Here is a 27,774-nt window from a genome sequence, read left to right on the forward strand (position 1 = left end):
TTTTGACTTTTTTGACTTTTTTTGTGAGAGAAGAATGTAATGATTATAAGTTGGATGTGATGTTTTGTTTGTTATGGCTAAAATAGCCTATTTTGTTTTTTGTGGCTAAAATAGTCAAAAAAGCCTGAAAAAGCCTTTGCCAAACACAGGCTTAGTAATCTAATCTCATACCCAATCCTTCAAAACAAAAACCATCTTAGCACATACCTACCAACATCCAAACACCCGAATGATTTCAACTTTTCAAATTCAACTCAATCCAAACACGGCACATCGTATGTAAATATAAAATGTACAAACAAACAACAGCACAAATATAGATATGGTTCAGACGTCTCTTATCTTCTGCAAATATATAACCAAAACCACGACGCTTATCTCAACTGTATTTTGACGTCTCTGTTGGAAAGCGTGCCTCTCTCTCTCTCTACACACACATATATATATATATATATATATATATATATATAATCTGGAAAACAGAGCTCTGAGGGTGATTCGGAGAGAAGAGAAGATCCAACGAAGCAAAGTTTAGCATCCATGGAGATGGATTCATCAGCTCAGCGTCGCCTCCTAACCATTGAAAACCACCTCACCTCCGCCGCCGGCGACATTCAACACTTATTTCTCCGGCCAAACCCAACCGCCGGCGAGTTCTTCTACGGTACTCTCTCTATATTTATTATATTATTGTTATCTGGAAGATTTTGTGTTGATGTTGATGTTTCTCTAATTTTCACTTTTTGAAGGACCCTAGGGTTTTTGCTTTGTTTAGGGGGACTTGAATCTTCATGTTTTTATTGGTAGTTTTTTTTAAGGGTAAACGATACTTGATTTTTTACAGCCATCTAATTGAAGGATTTTAAAATATGAACTGTTGGAATTATCAAAATGGCCAAAATGAGCCCATTTTGCCACACAGAAGCCTGCGCAGCAGCATCTCCGCTTCCAGATTTGGGCCCTCTACCTTTTGGGTCTTATTTTTGAGGTTCATTGTGATATAGATTCCTTGTTGGTTGGCGGAATTACTTACTTTGGGGCTCTCTAGCACGTTTGTGGTCCCCCTTTGATCTGTAGAGCCTTGTTTGGCAGTGGAGATAGTTGATGTAAATGAAAGAAAGATTTGACTTTTGGGGATTTATACTAAGTCAAATTGATCAGGTTCATCAAATAATAGTTTGTCTGAACTGGGTTTATGTCTAAAGATAGTACCATTGCACGAGATTCTCGCTACTGTGGGATTGGGGAGGGTTAAATGTACGCAGCCTTACTTTTGTGCACGGAGAGGTTGGCTCTGTGGTTTGAACCCACGATGACTAGGTCACAATAATGCAACCTTACTGCTGCGCCAGTGCCTGGGGTGAGTGAGCAAAAACTGTAGGGCCATTGGAAGCCCCCACAAGTTGGGATTTGGAAATGGCTCATTTGACACGCATAAATTTGGCTTCACTAATTAATATTCTTTGTAGTAGGGCTACATTTTATCACCAAGGGAAAAGTAGCTTATCATAGGACAACTTTCTGAAGCAAGACATTTGTCTATTTTATTTCTCTCCCCAGGGTTTAAAATATTTTCACAACTGATGTCAAGTGATTTTGTGTTGTAAAAAATTTTGGTCCAGTGGTTCCAGTAGTCTACAATTTTCAATTGCCTTGGAAACTTGGTGGAAGTGCTTTTCCATAATCTTTCAGAGTTGATAGGTTGTTGAGTGGCAAGCCATGGCTGTGTTGAGAAATTGAGATGTCATTTATTTTGGCAACGTTTGGTTTAGTTTTTAAATTAACATTTGGATCAAAAAATCAAAAAACATGTTTGATTAATAAATTTTCAAAATTATTTTTTTTCTCTCCTCTCTCCTCTTTTTTTTATTAATAAATCAATCGATTACTTTTTCTTTCTTCTTTGTTCTCTTTTCTGTCATTCTCTCACATTCTACATATCAATCAATTAAATTTTCTCTCAATACTATCTATTCAACTACAAAAAAAAAAAAATTTAAATCATTCCAAAATTATTTTAAAAACTTATAACCAAACAAATTTTTAATTTTCAAAATACAATTCGAAACTTTTTTCAATAACTAAACCAAACGGATTTTTTTTGCTGATTTATCACATTTTAGTTGAATTTGATGGTCTGACAAAAGTGGATAGCAATCAAGTCCATGAATATGTCCCAATATAATTTAGAAAAAATAAAAATTACTGGTTTAGTAGTTCGTGAGGTTGAGCGTAAATGAGTGGGAATAGTGGGAATTCTGATTTGAGGCGTATATAAATTCCTATATATCCGTTAAATGTAGTCATCAAACTGGGCTTTGGAGAATCATTGCGATGAGTTTGACTGCAGGACATCAATTCTTTAATTTTTTTATATTTTGGCACCTTGAGTAGGAGCAGAGGAGAGCTGAACTTTAGTATTGGAGTTACTTTTTTAACTCAGGCCAACACATATCATAATTTGTTGTTACTATTTTAATCAATATATTTTTGAGTCATATATACTTGTATATACTAGGCTTTACTATTTTAATCAATATAGTTACTAGTGGTTTTCCAAGGAATTGTGTGTGTGTGGCGCCTTACTAAGCAGTACTTACTGACTGCGATTTTAGAAAGAAAAATGAAATTAGGATATGGACACAATGGCATACGGAAAAAAAAAAACAAAATTTAAATGTTATTACATGCTATGTATATGAAAATAACTTCCACAGACAACAAAAATTGTTGAAAAGCTTAGTTTAATTCAACATGAAAAAAAATCACTTTGCCTATAATTTAAACATTATTCAATGTGCAAAATACTATTTCATCAATCATAAACCATTGCATCACAAATGACAAAAACATTTTAAGTTCGATAATTGATGGATCATCTATAAAAAATACATAAATCACAAGTCAAAGAAGGCATCATCTAATATATCATTTCATTACAATCTAAGACACATTTATCATCATCCAACATTTTTTCCCCACCCTCTTATTTTCAAATGCTCTGCTTTGATCCCAAATCATCATCTTTCTAAAATTGTAATAAAACTTCAAATGTCATTGATGTGGCCTCCAGCTGCCAATGAAAAAAAAAAAAAAAAATTTAACACCCCACATGGTGTGTCCAATTTAGTGTTACCAAAAGACCCTAATACCCTAGTGATTTTAGTGTACCATGTTTTGCTACTCACATTCCAAAACATGGTACACTTCTATTCCAAAATGGTGAATTTAGTGATCCCAAAATGATCCCTAAATTTTTACTATTTATTGTTTTAAAATTTTTCTTAAGAAGAAAAAATATCAAATATAATGAAAATCTACAAAAATTGGACTTTTGGCAGGATGAAATGTAAAATGTGTTTTTACATGATCAATTTGAAATAAAGTATACCTATTTTATTTCATGTCTAATTATTAAAAGAAAATCTTCTTAACTTAAATTTCAATAATGTAACCTATACTAGTCTGCCTCAATCGTACTATATTTTAGACCAAGTGGCATACTATGTTCCACGTACTAGAACAATCCACGTTCCATGTGACATAGGTTCGACATGTGTCCCAACATGTCCGAGTCTACTACTACATTGACTAAATGGAGTGTTCACGATGCATGATGATGCCTAGTTATGTGAAGATTGGATGTATTTATCATTCTCGGTAGCTATCCTATGAAAAGTTACAGAATGTGGGTGCTGTCTTTGGTACAGGGGTCTTGTGTGCACTAATGATATGTTTGTTTTTATTGACTAATCAGTGTGGTCCTGTTTGTCTTAATTGACTGATCATTATGGTCCATACTAAATTTTTGTTGGTTGTGCTGTTTTACCAACATATTGCTGCTTGTTCCCTCCCTTTCTCCCTCTCTCACACACACATTAATGATGGTGACATGTTCTAAACAGAACAGGGGTACAGCGTTTTGCTTCCAGAGAAATTGCAGACGGGAAAGTGGAATGTGTACAGGTTGGGATTCTTATTCTCTTTCTGATTAGCTCTATATTGCACTAAATTAGTTGTTGATATACTTGATTATTATAATGCAGATCTGCACGCTCTCCTATAAAGCTTCTTAACAGATTTCCAGATCATCCTGAAATTGGTACCTTACATGATAATTTTGTGTGAGTACCCACCCTGTTTACTTGGATAAATTTGTCTTAGTTCAATCTGGATTGCTGATTTTACCTCTGTTAATTTCATTGAGAAGTATTTGCCAAGTTGTTTCTCTAACTTTAATTATATAGGCGTTCAGTTGAGACTTTTCGAGATTACAAGTACTTGGGTACACGGATTCGGGTTGATGGGACAGTTGGAGAGTAAGTTGGTCATCTAATTAACCTTGCAATACACTTTTGAAGCAACTTATTGATATGAGTTCATTTCTACACTTTTGAAGGTACAAGTGGATGACATATGGGGAAGCAGGTACTGCCCGGTCAGCAATTGGTTCTGGTTTAGTGTATCATGGAATACCAAAGGCAAGTGGTTGATGGTAAATTTAGGTTGAATATTCTTCTCTTTTTATTGTGCTTTCTATGGACATTTATATATCTTACAGATCATAGGAACATTCAGTTGAAGTTCTTATATCCTTTTTCATTAAATATCTGACTAGCCCAGTTGGTTGTTTTTTATGATAGGGAGCTTGTGTCGGGCTGTATTTTATCAACAGACCAGAGTGGCTAATTGTCGATCATGCCTGCTCTGCATATTCATACATTTCGGTTCCTTTATATGACACACTTGGTTAGTCATTAGTTGGTCAGTTAAAATTTGAGTTGGATCTTTGCCTAAAGTTGTCATGACTCGTAATGTACAATCTGTTGTTTGCTCTACAGGTCCAGATGCTGTCAAGTTCATTATAAACCATGCTGTTGTACAAGCCATATTTTGTTTGCCAGAAACATTGAACATTGTGAGTTTTGCCATGCATGCTTTTCAGTTAGCCTTTAACCAAATAAATAAATAAATTAAATCAAGCTCAAGTAAAGATAGCCTTTACAGTGTTCAACTTTGTTGCAGTAGTAGTCTCTTAATGATATGCTGGTATTTGAAGAGAAAAGTTAACAAATAATGATGCTATTGAGGGAGTTTAGGCACTTCACCTTGTTGTCTAGAAATTTATTATTTTCATGTTTTTTTTTTTTTGGAATGACAAAATTCAAATATATTAATACCATTTGTGAGATGGTGATGAGGCTATTAAAATGCAGGGAATTTTCCAAAAACATGCTTAGTTATTTGTGCAAGTTCTTCTATGCCAAGAAGTCTTGGTGAGATCAAGACTTTGATGAGATTTTGAAATTCAATGTACCAAGCTTATGCTATGTTTTTTCAGAAATTGATAATGAACTTGGTGATCGTTGATTAGATTTTTTGTAAGGAGCAATATCCACAGATTGATCGAGAGATTCATGCAAAACTGTATTTGACAAACTTTTGCCCCTCTTGTTTCTTGGAATTTGCAGTTGTTGAGCTTCTTGTCTGAGATTCCGTCTGTACATCTTATAGTGGTATGCAAATTCACCTGATCTTCTTAGCTAACTTGAATGAGCTAAAAGCAAATTTGATACTGATTCAATAATTCTGCCTCATGTGCATTTGTCTAATTTGGTATTCAATAGGTGGTTGGAGGCATCGATGAACGAATGCCATCTCTTCCATCGTCAACAGGAGTTGAAGTTATATCATATTCAAAACTACTTAGTCAGGTGATTTCATGTTCTTTTTAAGTATTTCCTTAATGTTCTCTGGCAAAATTGCTTTAATGATGCTTGGCTGTAATAAACCTGGTTGCCCCGGAGGACTATACCAGTGGATTACAAATTAGGACTACTGTGATTCCTTAGTTTGGTTTATAACAGATGTGGAATCATTAGTGCATTAAATCAATTGTTTCCTGACGTATTTGTGTTTCAGGTTATTTTAAGAATTGTTGGTCATGATGCAAGATGGTTTAAGCTAGGAGACATGCATGACCTAAATTGCTAATATATTAGTGTGAGATGTTCTTTCCACATTCCTTCATTTTAAAATCTTCCATGTAGGAGGGTGGTATTATGAGAATATAATCGTATATATTAGGCATGATTGTGTATATATTATATATTAGGCATGGTTGTGATTATGTCATATATTAGGGTTGATTGTGTATATATTAGGCATGGTTGTGATTATGTAAATGTTGTATTTCGTTTTTGGTTTAGGCGTTATGGTTATATAAACTAAGGTGTTGATGTAATTGATACACAATTTGAATATACAATATTCTTCAGAAACTTACATGGTATCAAAGCTGCATTCGAAACCCTAGTCCTCATCTGAGTTCGAATCAACCATTTTGGTTCAGTCTCTGGTTTGTGGCCATTAGACGACCTCCCTCTAAAATCGCAGCCATGGTCGCGACCCTTCTCACTCTCCGGAGTCGCGATCGTACTCGCCTTCTCTTTCCCGACTCACGTCCGTCATCACTATTGAAACCGCAGGTTTCTTTCTTTGGATCTAGAGTCGCGACACCTTGTGCTTCGCAACTTCCTTTGGTTTTCTCTGACTATTGCTTTCTTTGCTCGTGGTTCTCTGTTGGTTCTCCTCTGGTCGTCTCCGACTGTTGCTCTCGGTTCTCTGGTTGGTTTGGGTTAGTACACTTAAATAACCTATTTTAGGTTTATTTCTGTTTGACCCTAGCCCCTTTTGCATATTATAATTTTGACCCATTCATTCTATAAACCTTGTTTTATTCTCATGTTGGACACTAAAAACCAAACCATCAAGTGTAGACTCACTGGTGACAATTATGCTTATTGAGCTAGTGTTATGAAGAATTTTTCTTTGTCAGAAAAAATGGGGTTATATTTCTAGTTCTGTTCCTCGTCCATTGGACTCAAAAGCGAATGGATATCTGACTTCCTGTGATACTTGGGATTGTGATAATTCTTAAGTTTTGACCTGGTTTCATAATTCTGTGGATGACCGTATTGGAATGATGTTTTCTAAATACAGTATTGCTAATGAGGTGTGGGATTATTTACTAGCAGTCCAACTTTGCCAAGCGGCATGAGTTGGAAACAGCTATTCAGAGTACTCATCAGCGGGATCAGATTATTCGGGATTTCTATATTGAGATGACAGGCCTTTGGGATCAATTGGCTCTCATGGAACCACCTAGCCTCAAGGTATTAGACACTTATGTTGAATTTCGGGAGCAAGGTCATTTAGTATAGTTCTTAACGGCTCTTTTCCCTCAGTATGAGGCTATTTGTGGTGGCATCCTTCATCGGTCTTCTCTTCTATTTGTGGATGCTATTGTTTGTGAGCTGCTCTCCGAGGAAACCCGTCTGCCAGTCAGATTCTACGTCCCTCTGTCTTATTGGCTCTTGCTAAACCAACTTTGTTATCAACCCCTTCTCCTCATCAGCTTCAGGCCACTGCAAAGCCTAAAAAAGAGCCATTAGGTCTAGATGAGTGTGCTTTCTACCACCTGAGGGGTCATTGGAAATATAACTGTCCCAAGAAGGAACGACACCCTACTTCGTCCTAGTCACCTCAGACACAGCTCCGTAATCCTACTCCGAGTACTTTCCGGCCTCCTGCTTCTGCTTTGACTTCAGATCCTTACTTGGCTTCCTTGAGTACTCAGTTTGCTTAACTTCAGTATATCTTGTCCACCTCTCATTCATTCCCATCTGCCTTTGCTCTTACCTCTCTTCGTTCAAGTTTACTTGGGTTTTCTTCAGGTATCCATGCTTCCGTTTGGTTTTTTGATTTTGGTGCCTCTCATCGTATGACTCCTCACATTTCCTTACTTCAAAACTGTATTCTCCTACCCGCTCCTATTACTATTAATATTGCTAATGGGTCTGGTATGTCGGTTTTGTCTATTGGGTCTGTCTTACCCTCTGTTATGTCTGCTGTTACTATTCCCTTTGTTCTTTATGCCCCTCAGCTATCTGTCAATTTATTATCTATCAGTCAACTTGATGCTTTTGGCTTTGATGTCATCTTTTCTTCTTTTGTCTGTTGTATGCAAGATCGGGTGTCCAAGAAGCAAATTGGGACCGGCTGTAGAATTGGAGACCTTTATGTGGTAGAAAGTTTGCATCTCCTTTTATCCACCTCTCCAGTTGTACTCTTCTCATTTCAGTTAGATTCTTAGTCGAGTAACTTTTATTTATGGCATTCTCGCCTAGGTCATTTGTCTGTTGACCGCTTATGGTCTTTAGTTCAGTCCAGATTGTTGGGTAAAGTTTCTCCTAGTCAAATTGATGAATGTCAGGGGCATAAGCTTGCCAAACTGTCAGGTTTACCATTTAATTAAAGTATTGCTATTTCCCTTTTTCCGTTTTCCCGTGTGTACTGATGTTTGGGGACCCTCTCCTGTTCTCACAAAAGAGGTTCTGCTTACTATGTATCTTTTGTTGATGATTGCACCCGCTATATTAGGATTTATCTTATGACTCATAAATCTGACTTCTACCAAATATACCGTACATTTCAGTTTATGATCACTATATAGTTTGGGGCTACCATTAAATTGTTAAGGTCTGACTTAGGTGGAGAGTATTTTAAAACTGAGTTTTGTGAATATCTAGCCAATTTGGGTACTATTCACTAAATTTCTTGTATTGATACACCCGTCCAAAATGGCCGTGCTGTAAACACCGTCATTTTCTCGAGACAGTTAGATCTCTCATTCTTTCTGCCTCTATTCTAGCGCCCTTTTGGGGGAAAATAGTTCTTGAAGCTGCTTTTCTTTTCAATCGTATGCTTACCCCTCTACTCTTTGGTCGTTCTCCTTATGAGGTTTTGTTTTTCCAACTTTCCAATTACTCTCTCCTTCGTGTTTTTGGGTCTCCATGCTTCGTCCTTCTTCTCCGGAAAGATAGGACTAAACTTAGTTCCCGTTCTATCCTGTGTGTCTTTTTGGGTTGCTGTCTTACTCAAAAGGGCTATCATTGTTACGATCCTATTTCCCGCCGACTTTATGTCTCCCGCCATGTTGCCTTCTTGGAACATCTGTCTTACTTTTAGCTTCCTCCTCTCACTGCTCCAGTTTCAAAAGCAGATTTGGTTCACATTGACCCATTTCCTTCTGAGGTCTCGTTTGATGAGTACATCTCCACTGTTTCTCCTGAACTTATTCCATTTTCCTCTTTGGTTACTTCTCCTCCTTCGGCTTCTCCTCCTCCTCCGTTGTTAGTTTATTCTCGTCGCAAGGCTTTTCCTTCACCAATTGTCTATACCACGGTTGATGCCACTTCTGTTTCTGAAGACTCTGATTCTGCTACACACCCATATCCTACTCGAGAGCGTCATCTTCCAAACAGGCTGGGTTGGTCTAATACATGTTTTTCTGCTTCCTATTATACTTTTTTTGTCTGCTATTCATTCTTTTTCAGAACCTTAGTCTCTCAAGAAGGCCTGTCCGGATCCTTTTTAGATTCGAGTTATGGCGGATAAGTTGTTTGCTTTGAAGAAAACTGTAAAAATATATGTATTGATGATTATTGATTGATGTATTGATTGTTGTGTAAATTACAGATGGTGAGGTACTCATTATATAGGAGAGGATTGGGGAGTAGGTGAGTGTGTGTGGTAGGTGAGTTGAGTGGAGGTGGTAGGTGATGATATATTTTAACAGCCCCCCGCAAACTCAAGGAGGATAGAAACTAGCCAACTTGAGTTTGAAGAGAGGAACAAAATAATAAAATACATAAAAATAAAAGAGGATAGGAGACACTATATGGTCGTGTCAGACTGATGGTGAAGACACTATATGGTGGTGTCATAACGTTGTAGAGGACACTGGATGGTGGTGTCATAACGTTGTAGAGGACACTGTATGGGGGTGTCAGACCGATGTAGAAGACAGTTTATGGGGTCATGTCGGACCGTTGTAGAAGACAGTTTATGGGGTCATGTCGGACCGTTGTAGAAGACAGTTTATGGGGTCATGTCCAACCGTTGTAGCAGACAATGTTGTGACAGTTGTTGTGACAGTTTACGGAGTCTTGCTGGACCCTTGTAGAAACTAACCGGAATCAATGTCGGGACAGTTTACAGAGTCTTGTCGGACCCTTAAAGGAGCTAATCGGAATCAATGTCGGGACAGTTTATAGAGTCTTGTCGGACCCTTGTAGAAACTAACCGGAATCTATGTCGGGACAGTTTACAGAGTCTTGTCGGACCCTTGTAGAAACTAACCGGAATCTATGTCGGGACAGTTTACAGAGTCTTGTCGGACCCTTGTAGAAACTAACCGGAATCAATGTCGGGACAGTTTACAGAGTCTTGTCGGACCCTTGTAGAAACTAACCGGAATCTATGTCGGGACAGTTTACAGAGTCTTGTCGGACCCTTAAAAAGTCGCACCCTCAAAAGGTGTGCCCAATTTTGTCAAAAGGCGTGCCATCAAAAGGCGTGCCCAATTCATCAAAAGGTGTGCCGGACATGATGGCGAGGCACGTGAGTGCCTTGGTTTGCGTGCCCGTTTTGTCGGCTAGTGGCAAGAGGCGCGCGATGCGCGTGGCTGCCTCGGCTATTTAACGGAGGCTGAGGCCGAGGCAAAAGGCTGAGACAAAAACTTGCGAGAGATATTCTGAGAGAGATTTCTGAGAGATATTCTGTAACACTCTGTTGTCTGAGAGAGATTTCTGAGAGAGATACTGTAACACTCTGTTTTTTGAGAGAGAGTTCTGAGAGAGATACTGTGTGACACTCTGTTGCCTAGAAAATGGCTTCATCGTCTTCCCGCGGGCTGCTCACCCTCTTTCCCGACCTCAACGAGTCAACGAGAGAGAGAACTGGTGCGGTGGCACTGGAAACTCAACCAAGCGTCCCGGAGTTTGCTCCGTTGAACTTTCCGATGCGGTCTGTGGAGCAAAGAATGGCAGTGCAGTCGGATGTGGAGGCCAATCAGTATACTTTGAAGTCATGTGTGGAAACCATGACGGCGGTCACAAACTTGTCGCACCGGCTGCAGAGCAGGACAAATGAGGTGCAACAGTTAAACTCCCAGCTGGCTCTGCTCCAACGCATGTATAAGGATGCGCGAGCAGAGATAAGCGTGCTAAGGGCAGAAAACAAGGAGCTGAAGCGGAAGGCCACCGTGATGTTCCGATTTGGAGGGCCGCCATATGCTGCAGTGGAGGAGTATGGGGGAGTGAACGTGCTCGGTGGACAAGGAAACACGGAGGCAACACCGGCAAGGGCCGTCCAGGACGGAGGCAAGAAGAAGAGACCTGCAGCAGAGTAGAGAAGAAAAATCCCACTGTGGGTGTGGGTGTTTTGTTTTGGTTTGTGTTTTTTTTTTTTTTTTTTTTTTGTGTTTGTAAAATGGTGATTGGGGTGAGCCCCAACATGAATAAAATGAGTGTGGTGTGCAGTTCTGCTTCTTCTGTCTGTTGTTTGTTTTTTTTTTTTTTTTTTTTTTTTTTTTTTTTTTTTAATCAATGTTTCAGTATTATACAAAAGATAAAAAAAAAAAGAATAAAATAAAATAAAATAAAAATAGGGATAAAAAAAAATATATTATAATAAAAAAATATATATTAAAGAAAGTGAGGATGTGGGCGGTGGATGAAAACAGGTGAGAGGCATTGTGTGTAAATAAAATAAAAGAAAGGAAAAGAGGGGTGACAGCAATTGTTTTTTTTTGTTTTTTTTTGTTTTTTTTTAAATAAAATAAAAAAAGAGTGAAGTGAGTGGTTGACAGCAATTGTTTAAATAAAATAAAAGAAAGGAAAAGAGACTTTGGGTTGTGGTGTGTTGCTGGGTTGTCAAAAAAGTAGAAAACAAAATGCACATGGGTTGGAAAGTGAAAAAGAGAGAGAGAGAGAGAGCAGTCTGCCAGCTAGCTGCCCACATTTCAGGGCCCTCCACAGCAATTGCAAAAGGTGTGAGGATCAATAGAGACATGATAGACAAACATGCGTAGTAATTCATCCCACTTACAGCCTTCCCCTTCATTCCTCTCTGCGAGAATATATTACGGAACACAAATGCCAAATTCGATATCATAGCCCCCATAAACCCAGTCATGTTGAAATTGAGCTCTGTGGCAGCAGAATGAGCACTACCACCAATGATTGGCACAAGTGACAAACTCTTCCAAAACTTAGGATCAGTCTTTGGAGCCTTAACAATCCTTGTAGCCCACGAAATCAGCATAATCAACGAACCCATTGCAAGAGAGAGTGTGGATGTGAGATGGTGCAACTCTGGCAGATCGCGATGGCGTGTGTATGAGTCTTTGAAAACTGTGAGAGCTTGAGATGAGTTGGCGGCAGTGAAGAGGAGTAGGCCGGCGAGACGCTGGGCGACGGTTCTGGGGGGTTGCGCCGGAGAGAAATGACAAGCGAAGAGCACTGGCGGCGAGTAGAGAACCAACGCCGGAAAGTCTAACGGCGGTGACAGCAAGGCAAGTAGCGCGGTGGCGCCGATCGGCAAGGTAAGGAAGAAGGCCAACAGGGTACGAAACAGATGAATGAAATGAGATGTTTTGGGAGGTGTGAATCAGGTCTGTTTGAGATTTGATTATGTAACAGGTTAGGGTCCGGCGGGCGGTGAAGGCAAGGTTGCCGCCCGCCGGAAGGTGAAGCTCACCAAGAGCTAACCTATAGCTCTGATACCATGTAAAAATATATGTATTGATGATTATTGATTGATGTATTGATTGTTGTGTAAATTACAGATGGTGAGGTACTCATTATATAGGAGAGGATTGGGGAGTAGGTGAGTGTGTGTGGTAGGTGAGTTGAGTGGAGGTGGTAGGTGATGATATATTTTAACAAAAACTAGTACTTGGGAGTTGGTTCATTTGCCTGCTGGTAAGAATCTGGTCGGTTGCAAATGGTTCTACAAAGTCACGACTCACTTTGATGGTTCTCTTAAGAGTTACAAAGCTCGCCTGGTTGCCAAAAGTTTCTCACAATAGTATGGGATTGATTATGAGGAAACCTTCGCCTCCTGTTGCCAAGATGACTACTGTTCATACTTTGATCTCTCTTGTTGCTGTTCGTCATTGGCCTCTTTATCAGATGGATGTTAAGAATGCTTTTCTTAATGGCCATCTTACCAAGGAGGTTTACATGCGTCCTTTCCTTGGTCTTCCTCATTCCTCTGGTCTTGTTTGTCGTCTTTGGCGTGCTCTGTATGGTTTGAAGCAATCTTCTCGTGCTTGATATGATCGTTTTCAAACAGCTATTACTGCATTTGGGTTTCATTCGTGTGACCAAGACTCTGCCTTATTTCTCCTTCACACCTCTGCTAGTTTTGTTGCCTTATTACTATATGTGGATGATATGATCATTACTGGCTCTGACACTTCTGCTGTCTCTAAGGTCAATCAGTGTCTCTTTCGCACTTTCAAAATGAAGGATCTGGGACCATTACGGTATTTTCTTCATATTGAGGTAGCTTCTTTTCCCAAAGGTTACTTTTGTCTCAGGCCAAGTATGCCAATGAGGTTATTCACCGTGCCAGTCTTATTGACACTAAGATTTTTGATGCCCCCATTGAGCTTAATGTGAAGCTTAACACTACTGATGGTGTCCTACTGGATGATCTTACTTTGTATCGTGAATTTGTGGGTTGCTTAGTCTATCTGACAGTTACTCGCACTAATCTTGTCTATGCTATTCATGTGGTTAGCCAATTCGTTTTTGCTCCTCGTTCTCAGCATTGGACTGCTTTGGTTTGGATTCTTTGCTATCTCTGCGGTACTATCTTCCAAGGCTGCTTGTTGTCTTCTACTTCTTCCTTGGATTTGGTGGCTTATGCTGATACTGATTGGGCTGGTGATGTTACTAATCGTAAGTTCACTTCTGGTTTCTGTCTGTTTCTTGGAGATTCATTGATTTATTGGAAAAGTAAGAAATAAACTGTTGTTGCTTGTTCTATTGTCGAAGCTGAGTACCGTGTTATGGTTCATGCTATTGCTGAGGTTATCTGGCTTCGTTGTTTCCTCTCTGATTTAGGCGTTCCTCAGTCCTTGCCGGCCTCTCTCTACTGTGACAACCGAAGTGCTACTCAAATTGTCCATAACACTGTTTCCATGAACGAACGAAGCACATTGAGATTGATTTTCACTTCGTCCGTCAGCACGTAAAGTCTGGCTCTATCTTGCTTCTTTTTGTCCCTTCGGTTCAATAGCTTGCTGATTTCTTCACCAAGACGTACACCACTACTCGTTTTCTTCTTGACAAAGTCACTGTGTTTTCAGCTAAAACACCTTGAGTTTGAGCGGGGGTGTGAGAATATAATCTTATATATTAGGCATGATTGTGTATATATTATATATTAGGCATGGTTGTGATTATGTAAATATTGTATTTCCTTTTTGGTTTAGGTGTTAGGGTTATATATACTAAGGTCTTGATGTAATTGATACGCAATTTGAATATACAATATTCTTTAGAAACTTACAAGTACTCCTATTACAAATTTTAGTTGTGCAAATTATACGCACTTTTTGCTGACGACCAGATTCTTTCAAAGCTAAATCTTATTGTTGCTTATATCTGGCATTCTGCATTAGTGCACAGATTTTTCAACTCCTGGTTGAAGGTGGGAAATAGGATGAAATTATTGAATATCATCTTACTACACAAAATTTTATGACTAGAAGACCAGATGACTTGATATATAGAGTCCATGGATACGAACAGCTTTCAAAGAGTCCATATAACATTAGCATTCCTCAGTTTCCTCCCTGGTGATTAGGGTTTCTCTTCATGGACACATTAGATCTGATTGCTCATGTCTACTGTGATTTTTTGTTATCATGGTTAGGTTTTCAATTTTTATTTATTTATTTATTTTTTAAATATATATGTTTTGGTTGATGTAATTATATATTCAAACTGTGCAAGATTATTCAAAATTCTTTATTTATTAGTTATGTTATCATAATCTATTCTCACTGACCCAAGAAAAAAATATGCATCCTAATTTCTATACTTTTGTTTGAATTTTGTGTAGGGGAGAAGTAGCCTTCAACCTTTTTGCCCTCCAAAACCTGATGACGTTGCTACTATTTGCTATACAAGTGGTACAACTGGAACTCCGAAGGTGTTGGTTTTAGCTATGTTGATGAACTTTATTATTCTGATCTTGAAGCTTACTAACATTCTTTGATTGCTTATGGCAAGTTAACAAGGTGACTTCTTTTTTTAATTATTGTTAGGGAGCTGTATTGTCTCACGAGAACTTGATCACAAATGTTGCTGGGGCAAGCCTTTCTGTCAAATTCTGTCCCTCAGACATGTGGGTATCTAGTTTGCCACCATGTATATAGCAATTTTTACTGTATTATGTTGTGATACCTTCTGCTAAATATTTATGGTTTTCCTCTCCTGAATTACCTTTTTCTTTCTTTTGACAGTTACATATCCTATCTTCCTTTGGCACACATATATGAACGGGCGAACCAGGTCACAATGGCGCATTTTGGAGTTGCAGTTGGATTCTACCAGGGAGTATGATGCTCAACCATGCATTCATTCTCAATCCAGTTTCTTGAGAAATTTCATTTGTTTGCATTCATGCTCTACTCTAAGAAATGCCTATATAAATATGCTTGAAGACATATGATATGTTCCAGGAGAGTGTGTCCATACCCAAAAGTGGAAAATTTGGCAGCATGATTTGCTTAAGCTTTGCAATCGAGCTGAATTTCTGAGTGTCAGTAAACATCATGATTATTTAAAGCCCCGATACCGTTATTTAAAGCCATTACCAAAATATGTGAAAATCCTTACAATCAGTGCTATCACCAGTCATCCCCAAACATTTGGCAATCAATAATATTCAATAAAGCAAAGGAAATATGCTGTTTTTTATTTAGAGATGCAATAAACCCAACCTTCAATTTCATAATTTAATTTATAAATAACAATACAGTTCAATTCTGGATACCAGAAAGCAAAATAGAAGAAACACCACAACTCGAGGCAATATTAAAGTTAAAGGTTGGAGAAACTTAGGATTGTCCTAGGGTGAACAATAGAGAATGGTCCGAACAAGAGGTAACATGATATTCAGTGGGGAAATAAAATGAGTTAGAAGCAAGAAAACAAATATTAAAGAAAGATTAGAGGATATACTACAAAGAAGGTAGAAGAAAAAGCAAAGGAGGTAAAAAAACTCACTATATCATACGTATCTTTCATCGTGCAATTCATCATATTATATTTTTAGTGACCTTATTATGGGATATGTTTAAATCTACAGGAACTACATACAGATGTTTCTCTGCTTTCCACACCTTTGACTTAGTCTCCTTCACATATAGAAGCCTCTGTGATTTGTCTCCTAGTCATAAATTCTTATTCTTACTAATATTTCAATACTAGTGTTTCAGGTCTTGGTTAATGCTTGATCACTCTGTCCCGAAGATACATAATTTGGCATATTGGTTTGATACCATGATTATTCATTCAACTACAATATCTTTTCTATTTTTATAAGCATACCAAAATGCTTTTTCATCACTCATTAGACATTTTTTCAAGTTGACAGTTGTTTGTTTTTTAAATTTTTTGTTGTACTACTGTCACAGTTTAATATTTACGCCAAAGAGGTTGAATTATCTGAATTCTGGATTATACTACTAGCATAAAGTGTCAATTTATGAGAATAATTTTCTTAGCCTTAATTCCGTTTATTGACCTCCATGCACAGGACAATTTGAAATTAATGGATGATATGGCAGCTTTAAGACCCACTTTATTCTGCAGTGTTCCTCGGTTGTACAATAGAATATATGCTGGGTAAAATCATTTTCCAATGCTGTTTGAAGTATTAATGTAATTTCGTTTATATATGGTCATTATCGGTTGGATGATTTGGTTGTTGCAGCATTACGAATTCTGTGAAGACATCTGGTGGTCTGAAAGAGAGGTTATTTAATGTGGCCTATAATGCTAAGAAGCAATCTATATTGTCTGGTAAGCCTATTATCAACTAAATTTGTCTTTGAGGTTTCTTTTGTTTCCCAAATTCTTGATAATGTTCTTACTTCACAAATAAAATCTCCTTTGCCCTTAATTTAATCAATTTCAAATAGCATTGTTAATTTGGAGCACATTTATTATTTGTATTAGGAAGAGGTGAGAACTTGTGTGGTCTGATTAGGTGACATTTTGATATTCATGTGTCAGTAAACATCAAGATTATGTTGAACTTTTGTTAGTAAAATCATACAAATCACAAAAATGATAATTAGAGAAGAATTAAATAGACATTGGTAACATTAGCGGACATGGGCACTTGCCATTCTCATGCACATTCTATTTTGTAGGAAGTGCAGATTATATTTTGACGGTTGAACTGTTTTTTAATTTTTTATTTTGTTATGCCATTAAGGATAAAGCTACAATTCGTTAAAGCTGCAATTACTTTTTGTCGTCAATATTTGGCTTGTCTAATACTTTTTTTTGGGATAAATAATCAAACTTTATTAAAAAAGCATCAAGGCGATGCAAAGAATACAAGAAAATACCAAACCACACTAGACCACAAAACTAACTAATCAAATCCTCCACAAACTGTACAAAAGTAAAAACATCAGGATTTACTACACCAGTAACCCAACTATATAGCACCATAAGAAGCTTATTTTCCAGCCAAAGAATAGAATGGCTTAAATTCTAAAAGATAGGACGATTATGCTCCAACCATACAAATCACAACAAACAATGGGCAGCAAGTAACGAAACCTTCCGACGCCTTTTACCCACCCTTGCCCCACCCTAGCTGAACAATACGGCCCGCAAAGACATCGGCTCCACCCATACCACACCAAAAAGAGCCACAATCAAACGCCAAAGCTGATACACAACAGGGCAATGAACCAACAAATGATCCACCGTTTTTGCATTTCTACAACACATACAACACCAATTTACAAGCACATGGTGCCGCCAAATCAAATTATCAATAGTAAGAATACGTCCCAAAGCAGCCGTCCAAACGAAAAACGTCACCTTGGAAGGCGAACCCGTCACCCAAATAGTCTTCTAAGGAAGCACAACTGTATTGCCCCCCACAAGCACCCCATAAAATGATGACACGGTAAATACACCCTTAGACTTCTGAACCTCCCAAATCAAAGAATCCATCCCTCCCCCCATACTGCAGCTCATACAAGATAGGGGTGTACACGGTCTGGATTGGTTCGGTTCTGAGAAAATCCAAGAACCGAACCGATCCTAACGGTTCTGTGATTTTGAGAACCAGACCAGACCAGACCGTTACACTTGTAAAACCGAACCAGAATCAAACCGAAAAAACGGTTCGGTTTCGGTTTGGTTTACGGTTCCAAAAATTTCTATATACAAGAATAAATTGTTAATATTAGCAAAATAATTACTCAAACTAATTATATTTAACTTATGATAAAAACTAATAATATTAAGGCATTACTTAATACTACATATCTATACTGTCATAATATCATTAAAATTATAAAAAACCAATTAATAAAAATAAAACTTGATATTATATATATATATCTTTTAAAATTTGATTCGGTTCGGTTCGAACCACGGTTTTTTTATAAAATCCATTAACCGAACCGTTTTTACGGTTCTCATATTTCTTAATCCGAAACCGAACCAATTCTTAATAGAACCGAACCAAACCGCATGATTCGGTCTGGTTCGGTCCGGATTACCGGTTTGAACGGATTTTTGAACAGTCCTAATACAAGAAACCCAGCAAATCCACTAACTGGGCCAACTCCCAATCCTATACTTCATGACGAAGATGAACATTCCACACAACTGAATTCCCTTGCCTCACCCTAACCGATGCAACCAACTCATCCCCATCCGCTGCAATAGCATAAATCAAAGGAAACATGCCTGTCAAAGAGAGCTCACCACACCACCAGTCTTGCCAGAACTGAACCCGATCCCCCACCCCCACTTTGAACCGAACCTTACCCCAAAAATCCCTTCTCCCCAACCAAATCCCCTTCCATAAGCCACGCCCATGAGATTGGACCACCTTTTTCGAACACCAACCCCCCCTCTCTCCATATTTAGCCACCACCACCCTCCTCCATAACCGTTCCCTTTCCTCTATGAACTGCCACAACTTCCCTAAAAGAGCCCGATTGAACACTTCCAACCTCCAACCGCCTCCTCACCCCCAAACTCCCCTTCCTTAGGAGTGCACACCCTCTCCCAATCTACCAAATAGTAATGGAAAACCTCCCCACCCCATCCTACAAAAAATCCCATTGAAGCTTCTCTAATCGCCTTGCCACCGCCACAGGCATGACATGTAAAGACATAAAGGCCCTGTTTGGTAGGGCTTATTTCCAGCTTATTTCAGCTTTTAGCTTAATTTAAGTTATTTTGATGTGTTTGGTTCAGCTTAACAATAGAACTTATAGCTTTTTGTAAGTCAAAAATCAATTTATTCTTTAAGTGGGGGAGGAGAAGCTTAATTTATAAATAAAAAATAAGCTTATGTTCACAGCTATAAGTTATAAGCTGTTAGGCTATAAGTTATAATCACTTTCCCACAGCTCTACCAAACGGGGCCAAAATATGCTGGGATATTAGAAAGAACACTCTTGATCAAAGTAAGCCACCCCCCTTTGGACAAATATTGCCACTTCCATCCCGCCAACTGTCTATGCACTCTATCCACCACTATATCCCACACTCTTGTTTCCTTAAAAGTAGTCCCAAAGGAAGACCCAGATAAGACAATGGTAACATAGCCACCTTACAATCCAAAACAGCCGCCAACACCGAAAGACGTGCCACTTCTTCTACTGGGATCAATTTCGATTTAGCCAAATTTACCTGAAGGCCAGACACCGCCTCAAAGCATAACAACACACACCGCAAATGACCAATCTGAATAGCATCTGCATCACAAAAAATTAGCGCATCATCAGCATAAAAGAGATGAGAAATCTCCAGAGAATCAAGCCCCTTCCCCACTGCAAAACTCGACAGCAAACCCCCTTGAACTGCCTTGGACAGTAAACGACTTAGCGCTTCCATAACGAGTATGAACAAAAAAGGGGACAAATAATCACCCTGTCGTAAACCTCTTCATCTGGGGGAAAAAACCCGCCGGCGTCCCATTAACCAACACCGACATTCGAACAGTCGAAATACAAAAATGAATCCAACTCTTCTACCGCTCCCCAAAACCCATCCTCTCCAACACATAACAAAAACGTCCAATTGACGTCATATGTCTTCTTGATATCCAGCTTACAAATTACCCCGTCCTTACCCTGATGCAACCGCGAATCCACACACTCATTAGCTACAAGAACAACATCCAAAATGTGATGACCGCCAACAAAAGCATTCTGTGACTCTGACACCACCCCCTCCAGCACACCTCGAAGTCTATTGGCCAGAATATGGACACTTCCCAAAAGACTAATAGGCCGAAAGTCGCGAATATCCTCCACCACTTCCTTCTTAGGAATCAAAGCTATGAAAGTTGAATTCAGACTTCTCTCACACTGCCTCGTCTGATGAAACTGCTCAAATATTGCCAACACCTCCTCTTTCACCACCCCTCAACAGTGCTGAAAAAAACCAATAGAAAAACCATCTGGTCCCATTGCCTTATCCCTTGCCATACTTCTTAGCGCACCCAAGACCTCTTCCTCAGAAAACGGTTTATCTAGTGACAAAACCTCTGTTTCGGAGACAGAATCAAAAACAACACCGTTCAACCCTGACCTTCACACATCTCCCTCATCATGAAAAAGATGCTGATAGAACCCCACTATACCTTCCTTGATCTCTGCTTCGTTCGATAACAACACTTCATTCATCTGTACCCTCCCGATCTGATTCACCTGCCTATATGAGCATTTGCCGTTTGATGAAAGAATTTTGTATTACGATCCCCATCTTTCAACTATAAACATCTAGATTTCTAACAAAAGCTTATCTCCTCCATCCGAGCTATCCTAACATATTCTTTTCGAGCCGCATCCCTACAAGCCACATCTAGGGATGGCAATCTAAAATCGGCCAAACGGGGACCTGATCTCCCGACCCGATTAGAATGGGTTTTTCCCGAAAATTACCTCCCATAAGGACGGGGATGATATTGAAAATTGAATTCCGGATGGTATTCGGGCCGAATTTTCCCCGAATAATCCCCATATATATATATATGTTTGAGTCTGCCTCTCTCTCACTCACATTCATTTCTCTCAACCTCTCTCCCCCTCTCTCTCTTTGCGCAGCTGCTCCTCACGGCTTCGGCAGCGATCTCCCTCCTCCCATCACCACCGATCTCCCTCCTCCTCCTTTGTCCTGTCTTTGGCGAGAGAGAGCTGTTAGGGTTTTCGATCTCTCTCTCTCTCTCTTCTCTCCATCACCGCGATCATCCGAGTTCTATCGTCCCTCCATTGTCAGAGTTCTGTCGCTCCTCTCCATCGCCACCGATCGCCGTCGTCCCTCCATCATCAGTGTGTTGTTGATGATAATGATGATGAAGTTGATAGGCTCAGATCTGGTATATGCTTAGATCTGTATGGGTGTGTTGTTTTTACATTCGATGATGATATTGTTAAAACCTGGTATATACTCAGATCTGCTGTTGTTGAATATATATTTTGTTTTTTTTTTATTTTGGTCGGAGAATTTTCGAGGTCGGGAAAACCCGATCTCCGTTAGACCCCTCGCACCTTCCTTCTTATCCAACCCCTGCATCATTGAAACAATATTTACCTTATGAGCCTCTAGACGACCAAAAACCTCTACATTCCAGTTCTTTATATCAGATTTAAGAAGCTTTAGTTTCTGAGCTAATCTACAACTTGGCGTCCCTACCGCACTATAACTCTCCCAACAACCACCCACTTTCTCAACAAAACCCTCCACTTGTAATCACATGTTCTCAAAACGAAAAGGCGAAGGATCACACTGAATTCCCCGCTATCCAACAAGATTGGCCAATGATCGGAGATCGGGCACGGCAAACTCATCTGAATCATCTGAGAGAAGTGCTCTTCCCAATATCCAGAATCAAGGAATCTATCAATCCGAGAACGCGCTTAGTCACTAGACCAGGTATAGCCTCCCCCTGTAGGGGCAAATCAACCAGCTTCAACTCATCAATGAAAGAGGCAAATTCCCTCATAGCCCTCACCATTTGCGCACCCCCCCTCCCCCCCCCCCCCCCCCCCCCGACTTTTGCTCTGGACTTCTCACAACATTGAAATCCCCCCCAACACACCAAGGCACCCCCGAATGAAAAGCAACATCCTATAACTCCTCCCCAAAAGCCCACCTTTCTAGACCTTGAACTGGACCATAGACTCTTGTGAACACCCATCGAAAATCATCTTCAATGCACCGAAACAAACAAGACACCCCCCCCCCCCCCCCCCCCCCGACTTTTGCTCTGGACTTCTCACAACATTGAAATCCCCCCCAACACACCAAGGCACCCCCGAATGAAAAGCAACATCCTATAACTCCTCCCCAAAAGCCCACCTTTCTAGACCTTGAACTGGACCATAGACTCTTGTGAACACCCATCGAAAATCATCTTCAATGCACCGAAACAAACAAGACACAGAGAAACCCCCTATTTCTTCCCCCTCCTTCACCACCACCCTACTATCCCAATGAGTGAGAACACCACCAGCCACCCCTAAAGCTGGCTGGAAAACTCACTCCACATGCCTCCCACTCAACAGCTCCCGTTGACTTGTCTAATACTTTGTTGATATACAAACAAAAAATTCATACATAATTTCTATACATAATGGTGTGGCTTAATACCACTCACTTTAAAACAAAACACCGTAAGATGATATATATTTACCAAAATGGCATTGTCACATCATTCTTGTGATTTTTTTGGGTATGATTTTTATAGATGAATAGTATTTTCCTTGTTGACAAGTTGCTTGTGTCCATCTGTGTTTCACACCTATTCCATACCATGATCATTAGGAAATACATAACTAGTCTCCTTCAGTCCTTTGAATGCTGTTCTGATATTTTAAGGTTCTTTTTTGTGTTACTATTTCAGGCAAGAATCCATCTCCAATGTGGGACAGATTGGTATTTAACAAAATCAAGGCAAAGCTTGGAGGACGGGTTCGTTTTATGGCATCAGGCGCCTCACCCTTGTCTCCTGATGTAATGGATTTCTTGAGAGTGTAAGTTAATTGTTTTCCTTGGCCTGAATGACTGCCTTTAGTATCTATATATTGTGTGTATGTTTTAGTTTTTTCTTTTACTTGATAACACATAAAAGTTTAACGTCACAGATGTTTTGGTTGCCAAGTTGTGGAAGGATATGGAATGACTGAAACTGCTTGTGTTATAAGCGCTATGGATGAGGGTGACAATCTATCTGGTCATGTAGGCTCTCCTAATCCTGCTTGTGGTGAGTTATTGACATAAGTTGTGAGAAAAATTTATTACACATTTGATTGAACAATTTTATAGTTGTATTGTTTCTTTTAAGCATCACATTAAATAGATGTGATTAACCATTTTCAAATTCAGTCAGCATAGGATACCCTTCTTCTTCTTTTCTCTTTTATTATTATTTTTTTCTTTTTTCATACATCACCATCTCAACCAACCAAAAGATAATAGCTTAATAAATTTTCAAATATGCTCCAATAAATCATCTGTTTTCCTTTTCTTCTTCCATATGGATTTGTTTCCAAGGGGTAATCATCATATGTTGAGTAGGACATATTTATTTCTTATGAACATATGTTCTAGAGTCTGTAAGAATGCGTGATGGTGATGACTGTTATTTTTTCTTTTGATCAAAGGCCCTGCTTGCTTTGACCATTTAAATTGCTGTCCATGGGTTTTCCGATTCAACTATAATCAGTTTGTAATTTATATTGTATTACTGACGTTGGGCTAAGCATATATTTTTCTTTTATTTATTTTTCAGAAGTAAAGCTCATGGATGTTCCAGAAATGAACTATACATCTGATGATAAGCCCTATCCAAGGGGTGAAATCTGTGTGAGGGGCCCCCTGGTATTCCTAGGCTACCACAAAGATGAAGTGCAGACGTGTGTAGCTTTCTGTCTTACTAGTTATTTTGTATTTTTATTATTATTCTTTTCTTTTTCATCTTTCTTTTAATTCACTCTTTCTGTTTTATTCAAAAAATGTCATCTATTTTATTGATGTTGAGCACTGCTGATATGCTCTAATCAAATTTTACAGGAGAGAAGTAATTGATGAAGATGGATGGCTTCATACAGGAGACATAGGCTTAATGTCATCTGGAGGTCGCCTAAAGATAATTGATAGGTGACAAGACACTTCTGTTTTTCTTTTCTTTTTTTGATCAGCAAGAAAGAATATCATTGAAAAAAAGTACAAAAGAAAAGAGGACAAGCAGTCCTCCAGAGAAAGAGTACATCTCAGTACAAAAGAAAATAAAAATCTAAACATCACAAGCTGACAACCAATCCCTAGAAAACAAAAAGATACTTGATATGGTCCTGCTTAAAATGCTGTAACAGCACATAAGGGGTAGTAGGCTGGCCTCCCCCCTTGTCTTTCAGTGGAGAGGCTGATTCCCGTGATTCGAATTCACGCCAGTGGTGGAAGTGGATAACCTTTACATATCCATATCACAAGAAACTTAAATATGATGTTCCTTGTTGACAGGCAACTTCTCAATCAGCTTAAGGCTATGTTTGGATCATGGATTTGGGTAGAGTTTTCTTTTTCCCTTTTCAAATCTCTATCCAAATCCGTGATCCAAGCGCAACCTACATTTCACCTATTTTTTTCCTTTCCCTTTCCAAATCTCTACCCAAATCCATGATCTAAACACAGCTTAAGGGTGTAATGTAAGTACTCATATACTTAACATGCCTGTCAATGTGTGGCCAGACTTATTCCATGAGTGGGTGTATGATATTTATTACTGTTTTCAAACTTCTGTGAAAAAGCAGAATAAAGATTACCGTTGGTCTTTGCTACAACACCTGGGATGGTTCTGATCTGTATGTGTAGGGATTTCCACAGTATTTATTTTATTGCATATCGCTCCTGTCTTTGTGATAAGGTGGTCAGAGAGGAAATTCTGGTGAGATCAAATATGGAAAATATTAGAAGATCCCCCTCATGTTCATGATAGATTGCAATTGAATATTTAACTGTATTATTTGGAAGGTTGCATATTTGTTGTAGGATTGTTGGTAAAAAATATTGTCGTATTATGACAGGAAGAAGAACATATTTAAGTTGGCACAGGGAGAGTACATAGCACCAGAGAAAATTGAGAATGTGTATGCTAAATGCAAGTTTGTTGCGCAGTGCTTTGTTTACGGTAAGACAATATGGTTTCACAATTCTCTCTCTGTCTCTCTCTCTGTGTGTGTGTGACATTTCTGTATTTTTTTTGGGTAGGGGACAGCCTCAACTCTTCCTTAGTTGCTGTTGTCTCAGTGGACCCAGATGTGTTGAATGCTTGGGCTGCAAGTGAAGGCATCAAGGTAATTTATTGGTTTGGTACTTCAGTCCAACAAACAAGAAATTTATTTGGTTTCAAAAATTAAAAAAAAACTAAAAACTAGTTTGGTGGATTTTTATTTTTATTTTAATATATAAATTAAAACTCATCATTGTTATATGGTTTTTCTCTTTTGGGGGTAGAAATAATTTTTCAAAATTTAAAAATATTATTTTGGTGTTTATTTTCGTCAAGCCAGTTTTTTTTTTTTTTTTTTTTTCAAAAAAAATTTAGAAAATGAATTCTAGAATGAAACCAAGCAAGCTCCTCTAAAAAAGATGAGGGTGATGCATAATGTAAGGATCCAAATTGCCTTCTAGAAGTTTTATTTTTTAGTTTTAATATGTAACCTTATGAACATGTTATTGGGGAGGTTGTGTAATGAGAAATTTGTTGTGCAAAGTAAAATCACCCATGTTATTATGATGTGGAATAATAAATATCTTTAACCACTGTGGTGAGCCCTCTGGTCAGAGCCAGTGTACCTACTTCACTAGGAGGTCACGGTTTGATTACCCCTCCACCTTCAATGTACAAAAAAAAGTATATTGTCGCGTGCATTGCACATCCTACTTGTGCATCCATCTTAGGCTTGGTTTGGGAATAGGCTATTTTAGTAACTTTTTTGTTTTTTACAAAAAGTTGTGCAAAAAAGAAAAGAGAGTGTTGTGACAACTTATAGTGGTTTTTTGGCTAAAATTTTGAGTTGCCAAAGTCATACTACTAGTCGTGATATGGTTTGGTGTCAATGCGTTCAGTACAAAGATTTAGGAGAACTGTGCAACGACCCAAGAGCAAGGGCCGCTGTTTTGGCCGACATGGAAGCTGTTGGAAGGGAAGCTCAGGTATTCTATCTCTGCTCAAATTTAGTTCATCCCTGGTCTACTAATTTTGTTCCGCTTCATTTCATTAATCTAAATATACATATGAATTTTTTTTGAACATAAGACATGTGTTATGTGCTGCAGCTGAGAGGTTTTGAATTTGCAAAATCTGTGACTTTGGTGCTTGAACAGTTCACCATGGAGAATGGTCTGCTTACGCCAACATTCAAGGCAAGTTGAAAATACTCTATTTGGTTTTGTTTTTAGAATTTTTTGTCTGAAGTTTTTTAACAAATAAGAATGACTAGAAACTCATTTAGTGTTTATTTTCATCAAACTAGGTTCTAATTTTTCACCAAAAAAAAGAAAAAAAGAAAAAAAGAAATCAAATTCTAAACACGAAACTGAACAAGAGTAGTTAGCATTTTAAGCATTGGTGGGCAAATGGAAAATGACAGACTTCCTTTATGTGGTTTACTTTTCTTCCAGATCAAGAGACCTCAAGCTAAAGCATACTTTGCGAAAGCTATAGCTAACATGTATGCAGAGCCTTCAACGTCTGAACCCTCTCTCTCAAAAATGTGAAATAGGAAGGAAAGACAGAGAATAGAGACCTAAATCTGTGCATTTTCGTTTGTCGATTCAAGTAGCTTCCAGCCCAAAGAAGATTCGGAAAATGATAGTGAAAGAATTGGAGCCCAACTCGGCATATTACTTTGTTTGATTCTTCCCTTTTTCTTGCCAGGAACGGAAAAAAAAAAAGAAAAACTGTGATGAGAAATAATTAATCAATTCATTGAAACATTTTGTCTCTTGTAGTTCAAAAATAAAAGTGAAATTTCACTGACTATTCTGTGTACACTTATTGCTTAGATTTGCTGTCAGTGCCATGTGCAATGTGACAATGCCTAACACAACTTAGGTGTTATGGACCTCATTCATTGCCTTAACAGAATTCTTATTTATTGATCTGTCAATTATCAACAGTGGGAAACAGTGGTACATTTCCCAAGTACCCAAAAAAAAAAAAATCAACAGTGGCCAACAGTAACATTTTGTTAGTGTGATAGAATGGTCTAATCAAATTGGAATTTTTCTAAGAGCAGTACTGTGTATCTCGAATTTAAGTTTGACTCGAATTTTATTTTGCCGATCATTTGGCCGATCGTCTGTCAAAATGGCTGATAGTTGCGGTCAATAATGTGTTAATCGCGATAGACAAGTGGTTCATCCGGTCGATCGGTGAACACAAATTTGAGCCATTCGAGATAGTTCAATTCAAGGCACAAAAAATTCTCTTTTTCTAAAATCTATTACTCGATTTTGCTGCATGCTCTGCTTCCAAAATGTACAGAGACTTGCGAGAGAGCAGATCCGAATTATCTAGTGATGGTGGTAGCGGATGAGGTATATTGGCAACAGTGGTGCACGTGTAGCCGTGTGTCAG

At 38.6% G+C, this 27,774-nt stretch overlaps 1 protein-coding gene across 4 annotated transcripts; it reads left to right on the forward strand.

The window, feature by feature from the left end:
• Positions 1 to 193: 193 nt before the first annotated feature.
• On the forward strand, positions 194 to 27,177 carry LOC114307730 (long chain acyl-CoA synthetase 6, peroxisomal). 4 transcript variants are annotated; one of them, XM_082877519.1, is made up of 23 exons: positions 194 to 664; positions 3,906 to 3,966; positions 4,047 to 4,124; positions 4,248 to 4,319; positions 4,400 to 4,485; positions 4,648 to 4,749; positions 4,842 to 4,918; positions 5,472 to 5,516; positions 5,628 to 5,714; positions 14,980 to 15,069; positions 15,185 to 15,264; positions 15,383 to 15,476; positions 16,681 to 16,769; positions 16,858 to 16,946; positions 23,035 to 23,164; positions 23,276 to 23,394; positions 23,923 to 24,046; positions 24,204 to 24,290; positions 25,217 to 25,320; positions 25,401 to 25,486; positions 26,262 to 26,348; positions 26,472 to 26,558; positions 26,817 to 27,177. In XM_082877519.1, exons 1-23 carry the CDS (start codon positions 541 to 543, stop codon positions 26,910 to 26,912), a joined length of 2,094 nt encoding a protein of 697 aa, XP_082733645.1. In that variant the 5' UTR covers positions 194 to 540; the 3' UTR covers positions 26,913 to 27,177. The 4 variants fall into 4 exon arrangements, with proteins under 4 accessions (XP_082733645.1, XP_082733646.1, XP_082733648.1 ...); XM_082877520.1 differs by having other exon boundaries at positions 246 to 664; positions 4,256 to 4,319; XM_082877522.1 differs by having other exon boundaries at positions 311 to 664; positions 3,911 to 3,966.
• Positions 27,178 to 27,774: the final 597 nt, after the last annotated feature.

The sequence above is a fragment of the Camellia sinensis genome, chromosome 7 (genome assembly GCF_055761805.1).
Source record: "Camellia sinensis isolate YWXY chromosome 7, ASM5576180v1, whole genome shotgun sequence".
NCBI classification, from domain to species: Eukaryota; Viridiplantae; Streptophyta; class Magnoliopsida; order Ericales; family Theaceae; genus Camellia; species Camellia sinensis.

Bases quoted from the DNA above. Each gene is read 5' to 3' on its own strand.
- LOC114307730 (XM_082877519.1), top strand. From the start codon at position 541: ATGGAGATGGATTCATCAGCTCAGCGTCGCCTCCTAACCATTGAAAAC. The intron at 4,125-4,247 runs GTGAGTACCCAC...TTAATTATATAG, and splicing joins ACCTTACATGATAATTTTGT to GCGTTCAGTTGAGACTTTTC. The intron at 23,165-23,275 runs GTAAGTTAATTG...TTAACGTCACAG, and splicing joins GTAATGGATTTCTTGAGAGT to ATGTTTTGGTTGCCAAGTTG.